This window comes from Zingiber officinale, chromosome 11B (assembly GCF_018446385.1).
Source record: "Zingiber officinale cultivar Zhangliang chromosome 11B, Zo_v1.1, whole genome shotgun sequence".
In the NCBI taxonomy this organism is placed as follows: Eukaryota; Viridiplantae; Streptophyta; class Magnoliopsida; order Zingiberales; family Zingiberaceae; genus Zingiber; species Zingiber officinale.
Window position 1 is genome coordinate 79708294 of NC_056007.1, and position 10991 is coordinate 79719284.

General features: G+C 44.2%; 2 protein-coding genes across 3 annotated transcripts; both read right to left on the bottom strand.

Annotated features, from left to right (window-relative positions):
• Positions 1-409: 409 nt before the first annotated feature.
• LOC122034781 (transcription factor MYBS1-like) lies at positions 410-2150 on the bottom strand. Of its 2 annotated transcripts, none has more exons than XM_042594133.1 (2): positions 1305-2150; positions 410-1218 (listed from the first exon to the last, which is right to left on the bottom strand). In XM_042594133.1, exons 1-2 carry the CDS (start codon positions 1895-1897, stop codon positions 786-788), a joined length of 1026 nt encoding a protein of 341 aa, XP_042450067.1. In that variant the 5' UTR covers positions 1898-2150; the 3' UTR covers positions 410-785. The 2 variants fall into 2 exon arrangements, with proteins under 2 accessions (XP_042450067.1, XP_042450068.1); XM_042594134.1 differs by having other exon boundaries at positions 411-1218; positions 1317-2150.
• A 129-nt stretch (positions 2151-2279) lies between these two features.
• Positions 2280-7115, bottom strand: LOC122034782 (cyclin-B1-2-like). The gene is made up of 4 exons (XM_042594136.1): positions 6938-7115; positions 6721-6821; positions 3260-3357; positions 2280-2526 (listed from the first exon to the last, which is right to left on the bottom strand). Exons 1-4 carry the CDS (start codon positions 7061-7063, stop codon positions 2426-2428), a joined length of 426 nt encoding a protein of 141 aa, XP_042450070.1. The 5' UTR covers positions 7064-7115; the 3' UTR covers positions 2280-2425.
• Between the last annotated feature and the right edge of the window lie 3876 nt (positions 7116-10991).

The window sequence follows — 10991 nt, forward strand, 5'->3', positions numbered from 1 at the left end:
TCGCCTTTTGCTTTTCTAATTTTTCATCCATAATATTCTTAGAGAGATTTAGGAAAAAATTAATGGTAGTTATTGAAAGAACAAAGAAATCTATAGCCGAAAATATACACGTACGCGAACAAGAACAGAGTCGTTATTATCTTTGAGTACGTTATATGTGTTAGATTCTTGCCTGCATTCCGGCGGGCAAGAAAAAAGGATCCAAAAATCTCTTTACAAGCCAAAAAAAGGGAAACTGAACTCCAAAAAACAGGAAGAAGAAAAGAAAGAGGGGGATCAATCAATCGTGCCAGCAGAGGAGCATGACGACGCAGCGGCGGATGATGTAAAGCCTCGCCTTCTGCTCCCGCAAAACTTTGCTGATCCCTCCGCGCTGCGACGGCACTTTTCCTCCGCTCCTCATCTTCATCGCCCGCCACAGAAAACAAAACCGACGGGGCTAGCTTGTGTTGATGAATGATATCTGGATCTCTCAGGGAGTTTTATAGAGAAGGGGAGGAGGAGGAGATGGTGGCAGGAGCGTGCACTGCAACGCTGCTTGAGAGCCGCACGCTGTTTGAGAAGTCGGCAGTCACGGAGACAAATGAAAGCCATTAATCAAACATTCAGTTTACTAATTTACTTCAGGAGGCAAGTTGGCTCCTCGTGACCTCGCCCGATCAAGTACGGACACTGATTCCTTGGCCCTCAGAAACCAAAAAATAAAAAAAAAATCAATTCTTTATTTGGAGAAGAAGAAAAACAGCTTGATTTTTCACATCCTCTTTTAGCAAAATCAGAATCGCTCAAAAGAGCGATTGGTGCATCGGCGGTGGAGGAACTGGATATGCAACTGGCACGACATATGGAGGAGCATGGCCTGGAGGAGGAAGCATCACCGGCGTGCCCACTGCCGTGACCATGTGCCCGCTAATCGGATGACCAACTGGAGGTCCGTACACGGCCATTCCCGGAACATTCGCCAGCGAATGGCGATGCTTCATCGGCGATGCAGCGGCTCCCTGCGGGGAAGACGGCGCGTCGTCGACGGCGCCATTCGCACTTGTGATGTCGTGGATGCTCGATCGCCGGCGGTCACGGTTGTTCAAGGAGTTCAACCGAATGAAGTGTTTCTGAGCGTGGCTTGCGACTTGAGTGGGAGTCCTTGAGCTGACAAAGTTCCTCGATATGCTCCGCCAGTCGCCCTTACCAAACTTTTCGAGGCCGAGGAGAAAAAGACTACGAGATCGGCACAAATTATACTAATTGTGTTAAGAGAAGATCAAATCAACCTCGGATCACAATTTAGTTGGTGAGATTAGAACCGTGTAATTAACCTGTGCTCTTCCTCTGTCCATGGGATTCCTTTTCGACGCTCTTGTTCGGCTTTGGAGCATCCATGGCGGCGGCGGCGGCGGCGGCTGCCGTTGCCATCACGGTGGTGCTTCTCCTTGGACGAATTATGCGTCGCCTCCTCGCAGGCGTATCGCGGGATCGGAACGCGTCCGGCCTCGATGGCCTTCACGTCCTCCAGCAGCAGGTCGTAGTGCCGCCGCACCTCCGCCGCCGTCTTCCCCGGCAGTCTCGTTGCGATCGTCTCCCACAACGAGGCGCCGTCTCCCAGCTCCTCCGGCGGCGAGGCCGCCGTTGCCAGTGCGTTCTCGAAGGCCTTGTCGTCTCCCCGTGTCCAATTCTCCACCGCCGCTGCCATCGTCGACTGCATGCCGTCGGGTTGCAGGGACGGTGGCTTCGTCGAGGGAGGATTTATTCTGGCGCGGTGACAGGATCCACGGTTCCAGTCACCGCCAGCGACCGGGAGCGACGCTGACGTTGATGTGGCCAACGCACTGTAAATTGAAGGCGACGGAGAGACGTGGCGGCCGATTCTCCATTTCCCATCGGAGCAGAGTGAAGGCATAATCTAGTGCCTCGTCGTCTGATTGGTTAAAGTTGTCGTCTTCTAGATTTCATCGGCGTCTCCTCGCTTTCAGCAACAAATGAAAGCGAGCTTCATCCTTTTGAAACTAGTGGCACTGGGAGAGGAGTTGCAAACCCTTGGAAATTAATATTACTGTAAAATTAAATCTACGAATGACAACCACAATGGTTGAAGATTTCCATTGGTGGAGATGATTAGAGACTAATGTGTATTTTCATAGGAGATATATGGTGCCAATCAATTCATCCAAATTGCTCGACTTATCTAACCACTTAATTCATTCAATTCACTTAACTTATCTAACCACTTGATTCATTTAGTAGACGAACAAGAGAGGAAGACACTCTATATACCTGTAGGATTAGTTTAAAAAAGAAGACTATTATCAATATTTAGCAGCATTCGTAGAACAATAAAATTAGTTCACAGTAAAAAGCTGAGACTTCAAATGATCCACAAAACAAATTTTGCAATTAAGCATAACAGACAGCAAGATAAGACGATACATTAGATGAAACTTGGGCAAACAGGTCCTTTCGATATGCCAATGCGAACTTCCATTCCATGGCTCATGTCTACTGGTTTAAAGGTCTCTGAATCTTGAGGCACTGCCAAAAAAAAAAAGGGAAAACAAAATTAAAACGAGATTTAGACAAAGAAACATGGGGAGAACACAGCAGTGAAAAGAATGAGATAGATTTCCTGCTAAAGAACAAGCTTTCCACATCATTGTAAACCCCCAACAGTTGATAAAAAAATAAGATACACGCTGCACAAAGCCAAAAGAGGACATGCTCCTTCGAACTATATAGATTCATAACTATCAAACTTGATATGGGATGATAACACCACATATTTGACCTTCCCATTTCAACTCAAGTGCAAAAGCCAAGAAATGCTACTTGGGTTGAGTTGAAGTAGTCTTGTTGAGAAGGGAGACAACGCAAGATATTCAAGTGGAGGAAGGAACTCCGGTGCTAGTTTAGTTCACCCCCGTTGGATGGTTAGGCTAAGGTGCAGTTTGCTGATTCTCTTTTGACAGCAATGAACTAGATGTCTTAAAAGTCTAATTGAGGTTGGGATATCTGGTGGGCCAAGATGATTGTCCCGCAAAAGGAGGGCAAGAGGAAGGGCACAAAATTTTACTCCAATCCAGCCAATTTCCGTTTCTATTGGAATCAGCATAAAAGAAATAACAGAAGCATCCTATTGGAGACTATATTGAACAACCATTATTAATATCATAACAACATAGAGGAAACACAAGATAGCAATAAAAACTATACAGTGAAAAAATTGAGGGAACAATAAAGAACTTGTGAAAAGAGAAAAACTGCATACAATTGAGATAATCTTCAAAAGCAAAATCTTCCAAGCCACCCGTGAGAGCCTCATAACCTAGCATGGATGATGGCAAAGCTCCAGGAGGCCTTTGGAATCTGCAATAATGATGATGCAAACCCATCGGAACACAGAATTTTGCTAGTTAGATATTGAAAAGTAAAATGGAGTGCGTAGTATTAGTATCAGCACATGGTATCAACAGCAAAGATTATGGACTATTAATTATGGAACTTATTTTGCCATAATTATCCTAATTATGCTATTGGCTGTGTATATGTCATTCCCTAAAATAGATTATCTGTAATTAGTATGTTAGTTGCATATATTTTCTTACTCAAGATAGTTTGTATAGCAATTCTATTTAATGTAAAGATCCGGAAGAGGAAGGTTTTTAGCCATTTTACTCCAATGTATCTACAAGTGATACCCATCAGATATCGACTCTTGCAATGTAGATACAACTGAATATGCATCAGTTGTTGACTCGGCTCCAATGCATAAACAACTGAGACATCAATATTGATTGTTGATGTTTGGTCAATTATTGACTAATAGGCATGTATGGAAACTCTAGTTTTTCTCAGGGTAAATAATGGAAGCATAACTCTGAAGAAAGAAAAGATGACTGACCAATGCTTAATTAATGTGAACTTCCAAAATTGCACAGAACATCAGAGGACGTGACATCATATTTCTGTTCTTCTGTAGATAATTTCTTGTCTTTCTTCTTCCAATTTTCTGTTAGGAAGTTCTCAATATAACAAACAAATCTATTAAACTCATCTTAGCTTGACTTGACTTATAATCCGAGATTTATTAAAATTGGAGACGAGAATGATTCTCATATGAACAGCCCTTTTTCTGGCTTCCATTTACTTCCAGTATGTACCATAGCTCCAAGCCTCCAAATATTCAGATTGAAAGTAAGTTGGCAAATCCTTATAAATGTGGCATCGTCATCCATTTAATATTTTACATTTTACTAACTTAATTATATATATATATATATATATATATATATATATATATATATATATACACATACACATATTTCAATAGAAGAATTAAAAAAATCTTACTACATCTCTGATTAGCATCGAGTTCTCAACAATGAAACTTACCAATGAACTTTCCTTGGACTTGGAGAAAACTAAACATTAATAGCCTAAAATGATTAAATAAAAATGGGGTGGATGAGGTTTTAAAAAAAAAAAGAAGTCATTTGTGCTGCACTCATACTTCATGTAAAATGATTACATGCCCATACTATTTATCCTACAAAACACATCTTTGGATTGAGGGAATCTAAAGATCTCAATTGACTTGTTTTAAACTGCAATCCTAGACAAATTTAAAGAAATGGAAAGCAAAGGTACAAAAGAGATGGAGGGTAAAATTTTGCCCATCTATAGGAATTAGGAGAACCAAAACAATATGTTGCAACATTATTATGCTTGTTGTATGCTTGAGCATTGAGAAATGTTTCCATGAGTATCCAAAGGTGAATGTATGGGATAACTTTTCAATGGTGAATAAAAACAAAGTGGTCCAAGATCCTTCATATTAGTCACAAGGGTGCACATACGTGTGTGTACACCCAACCACACATGTGCGCGTGTGTGAGAGAGAGAGAGGGCAAGATAAAACATAAAAATAAACTAATCACAAATGCTAATAACATTAAGCCGTCAAAGGATGGCCATTACATCTGATAAAACAAATATGTGTTACAATGCACAATCAAGATGTATCTAGTACCAATGCTGGAAAGTACTTCCAGTGCATGATCTGGTAAATTAAAGGTCAAGCATTAGCAACACAACCATTTCTTATGTTAGAACTGATCTACGTTAATTATTTTTTTGCACTATTTTTTTTCGATTCTTTAAAAGTTTCTGGTGCTTAAAATCTTCTATCACTGCTATACTATCACAATAAATAAAGTTTCAACTGAGTTGCAAGGACATGAAAATTTCTCATGTCACGGAAGCCTGTGACACTATGAAAACTAAGGGGAAAATATGCCAAAATGCACTTTGTCCACAAATTTAAGGATTCTCAAAGGCCGTAACTCATCTTGTTTTCTAATTCCAGGCTTCTAATTCAGATAGAAACAATGATCTTTCTACTCGTACAAAGAACACATTTATCATTCGTTAACATTTCATAATCCAAACAGATTATAAATATTTCCCAAGTGCATTGGCTTCATCTTTCCATCCCATCTATATTATTGCCTTATTTCTCTTTTTCTAATTTATTTTTCTTCCATATAACGAAAAGATGATAAACATAGTTCAAATCTAGACAAACCCTAGAATATAAGCTTTTTTCCTAACTTCCGTGCTGATAGACAAGTTTCTGTAACTTCCACACGAGTATTTAAAAGCCAATAAGAGCATGGGTAACAAGAAGGAATAAGATGATGATGGTTAGTGATGTGGTGATAGATGGAGCCCACTAGTACGGGTCAAGGGCAAAGAGAATAGCTAACGTGGAAGTCAAAGTCAAGACGGTCAAGGCTAGAAAATCGACAGACCCACCAAAGGCATGCCAAGCGGTGGTCTACTACAGTCGTCGATCGGCCATGAAATGTTCGATCTGCAAGTGGCTTGTCCGAGCAGAGCGTCCGTACAGCCAAGGCCACCACGGCAGGAACATCATATGTTCATCATGAAGCATTGGACGCTTAGACGACCGGAGCGCTGGTCCGGTCGGGCGGAAACAATCAATTGACTCAAGAGATTATGGAGAAGATCGACTAAGGCTGACCGGACGGGGATACCCGACCGAGCGGCTATCCCATTCGACCGAGCGACTATCCCATTCGACCGAGCAGAGGAATCATTGACATATCTCTTAGTATCCTTTTGAGAGATAGTGTCGCTAACATAAGGCATGGTCAACAAACGGATCATACAATGGAAGCTTCTCATCAAAGATTTGCATATCTTGTTAAGGTATGGTGTCAGAGACACTTTTTTGATACGTCCTTTCATGGGATGGTTGGGAAAGTGTGCCCGTGCCTTGGGGAGCATGCGCATTGCCCACCAAGGTATTATATAAAGGGGGTTTATGCATCAGCAGAGGTATACGTTATTCACTATTCATGCCTATGCTTGCTATTGCTTTATTTTCTTCCATCTTTCCGATGACTGACTTGAGTATTGGAGGGTCAACGCCGGGGACCCCTTTCCTAGTTTGACACTGACATTTCTTGTATTGCAGAGCGAGCGAGGTATACATCCCGTCAACACAGAAGCCACATCCCCAGCCAGTCATCTCAAGTCAATACTGAGATTTAGAACGTACAATACTGAGAGATCAAATACTAACCAAAGTATGCACACAAACTTTAGGAATGGAGTAAATTGCAGTAGCAACCTAATTGATTTTGTTTATGACCCAATACACATGGAAAAACTTACTATTAGACAACCAAAAGCAACACAACATACCTAGAGAGAATTTGAGCGTCCAGATCTCTCCTCAGATTGAATGCCGATCCATAGGTGAGGTCAAAAAGGAACCGCTTTTTCTCCTCCCAAAGCCTACTCCTCTGATCGAGTTAAGAACCAAAAGCACGACGGAAGAGACATCGACAAAATCAGGACAAGCATTAGGGTTACGGTTCATGCGTGATCGGCAAAAGAGGGCCTGGGGAAGGTGGCTTACGTATTCTCGATGGGATTGGAGGGGGTGGGTTCCAACGATGTCGCTCCTGACGGTATGTAGCCCGAAGCGAAGGGAATCGTGATTCGTCGCGATCCCGTCGTGCTCGATCACAGACTTCGACGACATCTTTTCCGCTTTTAGCTTCGCCTGGATTCATGTTTTTTCTTCTAGGAACAAGGTATTTGTCCTGTAAGGATTTTCTTGGAAAGCAAGGAACCTGCTTGCAGATTCGTGCTATTTTTCCCCAACTAGTATTTCACCCGTGTGATCTATTTTATATAATTAACTATTAAAATTAATAAATATAGGCATATAAATAAATAACTAAAATTCAAACAAATTAAATTAATTATACATCGTACGATAAATTTTTAAACACTTCCTTAAATATTTTGTTGATTTTTAATACGTTACAAAAAAATTCAAAAATAAAATATTTAAAATCTATGATGAAATCTGTCCTAAAATGAAGGATTATTTTCCCAATAAATTCACCAAACTCTACATCCAAAGGTAGGAAAAGAGTATTTATACATTTAAAATCGATGATGAAAAATCTTATTTTTCATTTGGGTCCTTAAATCAGGGGTTATTTTTGTAATAAATTCAACACACTCACTATTCCAAATAGGAAAAGAGCATTTCTAGTGTTGTCTATAACTGGGCTTGAATCTTGAATTTGTTAAATCATAACTTTTAAATAAATTCTAATATATCACATTAAAATAATATATTACAGAAGATTATCTTATATTAATTGATCATACATTTCACAATAAAATTTATGTAACCTTCTTGGGACATTTTTTACACAATAATATGACCAATTTATGTAATGCTCCATATACACCTACTATCCTCGCATAAACACCAAGACTCCTAATCTATAGTTACAATATGCAATTTTAGAAATGTAACCCTATTTCAGATAAATTATAGATAATAATGTATTATATATCATGATGCGGCGGTTAGAACAGGGGACTCCCATTCTGAGGGGTCAATACTACGCGGGAGTCAAAAGGTCAGGTGGCCGACCGAAGAAGGATGGGCCGACCTCCCGGCCGGTCGATCGGTGAATAGCCGATGGCAAAAATCACCCCGACAGAAGTCGGGGTTCCGACGCTCAATTGAACAGTAGCAAAGAGCCGAGCGGAAGGCCTAAGAGAATGTGACATACTACTAAACAGTCCCTACATAGCACCCTACCGAAAATATCCCCAGCATATCGATGCCAACGGCAGGCCGGGCGTGATGTGAGTGCCGTCCGGCCAGCGCGTAAGATGAGGGCTGGCCGGACGGACTCCCTGTCCAGCCGGCCTGCCGGACACCCTGGCCTGTGGTCGGTAGAGAAGGACAAGAACATCTTATGACAGCTGTCAAGTCCTATGGTTAGGCCATACTCAAGTCTGACAACGAGGTGTTCTGTTGTCCCATCGAAGACGTGCTTGGACTGTAGCAGTATGGCGTCAGGTAAACTTTCTGATAGACACATACCGAGGTATGGGTTGCGGACACGTATGCGCCTCGGTGGACGTGCAGGAGCTCTTTCACCGCTCTATATAAAGAGCCTCATACTTCGACGGAGGTACGCATAAAATACCTTTGAAGCCACTTTTTTCATTGCTTGCTTGCCTGACTTGAGCGTCGGAGGGTCGCCGCCGGGAACCCCTTCCCGGCCCGACTTCTGTGCAGGTTCGCCGGAGTTTCATACGACTAGCCGGAGATCTACATCAGCGACTCGGAGAGCGCCACGTGCCCAGCGTCCGTTGATTCAGCATTCGGACAGGATCAAATTTAGGCAAGTGATCCGGCGGTTAGAACAGGGGACCCCCATTCTGAGGGGTCAATGCCACGCGGGAGTCAAAAGGCCAGGTGGCCGACCAGAGAAGGATGGGCCGACCTCCCGGCCGACCGACCGGTGAATAGCCGATGGCAAAAATCGCCCCGACAGAAGTCGGGGTTCTGACGCTCAATTGAACAGTAGCAAAGAGCCGAGCGGAAGGCCTAAGAGAATGTGACATACTGCTAAACAGTCCCTACATAGCACCCTACCGAAAATATCCCCAGCATATCGATGCCAACGGCAGGCCAGACGTGATGTGAGTGCCGTCCGGTCCGGTCCGTTGATTCAGCATTCGGACAGGATCAAATTGGCGCCATCTGTGGGAACGCTCCTGCATCCGAACGGAAGCAATGGACGAGGCTGGACGACAGCATACGGTGACGCTTTCCACGGAAGAACTCGATGCTCTGATCGAGTTGAGGGTCGCTAAGTTGATGGAGCAAAAACAGAAAGCAACAGCCGAGCGGCCGGAGCAGCAAGCAACGTCAGCATCTGGTGGCCGAGCGGAAGCACCACAGGCCACCGTTGCATTTCATCGGGCTCTATTCCGCACTCCTGAAGCCGCAGCGACTAATCGAGATCGGGGATCATCTTCGGAGGAAATGCCAAGACAAGATAGCAGAAAAGGAAAAGCCCCCCGAGCGGACGCATCGCCCGAGCGGATCAACCGCCAATTTTCAGAGGCCATTCTAAGAGACCCTCTGCCCAAGCACTATGTGCCTCCGACGATCGGCGAGTACAATGGGACAACCGACCCGGATGATCATCTGGCGGAAATTTCTGCTAGTGGCGGTTGATTATTTTTCAAAATGGGTGGAGGTCGAGCCGCTAGCCAAGATCACCGAGCAGATGGTCAAGAAATTTATTTGGCAAAACATCATCTGTCGTTTCGGCATCCCCCGTCGACTTATTTCCGACAACGGGCGGCAATTCACAGGAAAATTGCTCGAAGATTGGTGCAAAAGCTATGGCATCGAGCAACACTTCACGTCCGTGGCATATCCCCAAAGCAATGGTCAAGCCGAAGTTGCCAATCGGAAAATTCTTCGCATTTTGCGGGCTCGGCTCGACCATATGGGAGGTAGCTGGGTGGATGAAGTGTCGGGCGTCTTATGGGCCATCCGAACGACACCGAAGGAAGGAACTGAAGTCACGCCTTTCCATCTGGTGTATGGCGGCGAAGCAGTTATTCCTGTCGAAGTTGGCGTCGACCCCGCTCGGATCCAGAATTATGATAACAACAACGCCGAGAGGAGGAACATGGAGTTGGATTTGGTCGACGAGGAGCGAGCCAAGGCGTCCGTTCGGCTGATGGCATACCGGCAGCGGATGAAACAAAACTACAACCGCCGCGTAATCCCCAGATCATTCCAGGTCGGCGATCTTGTCTGGAAGAAAGTCAAGCCGGTCGGCGACGTCGGCAAGCTGGAAGCTCCCTGGGCGGGCCCCTTCAAGGTTATCGAAAAGCTCCGCTCGGGCGCTTACTATTTGGAAGATGAAGACGGACGGTAGCTGGATCGGCCCTGGAGCGCGAATCATCTCCAGCCTTATCGAGCTGGATGAGAGGTGCACTGATGTAACTCATTTTTGTGTATATGCTAGTCGCTCATGTCCTTGTAATGCAGGAAGCAAAAATGATTTAAAGGATGGCTAATGTGTTCGCCGAGCGGCTTCATTAAAGTTAGCCTTTAAGGCCGTCGAGCTCCGACGTTAAAAATTGAGAGACGAGCCGGCGTCTATAAACCCTCCGAGCGGAAGACCATCGAGCTCCGACGTTAAAAGTCGAGAGACGAGCCGGCGTCTATAAACCCTCCGAGCGGAAGACCATCGAGCTCCGACGTTAAAAATCGAGAGACGAGCCGGCGTCTATAAACCCTCCAAGCGGAAGACCGTCCCATGTCCTTGTAATGCAGGAAGCAAAAATGATTTAAAGGATGGCTAATGTGTTCGCCGAGCGGCTTCATTAAAGTTAGCCTTTAAGGCCGTCGAGCTCCGACGTTAAAAATCGAGAGACGAGCCGGCGTCTATAAACCCTCCGAGCGGAAGACCATCGAGCTCCGACGTTAAAAGTCGAGAGATGAGCCGGCGTCTATAAACCCTCCGAGCGGAAGACCATCGAGCTCCGACGTTAAAAATCGAGAGACGAGCCGGCGTCTATAAACCCTCCAAGCGGAAGACCGTCGAGCTCCGACGTTAAATATCGAGAGA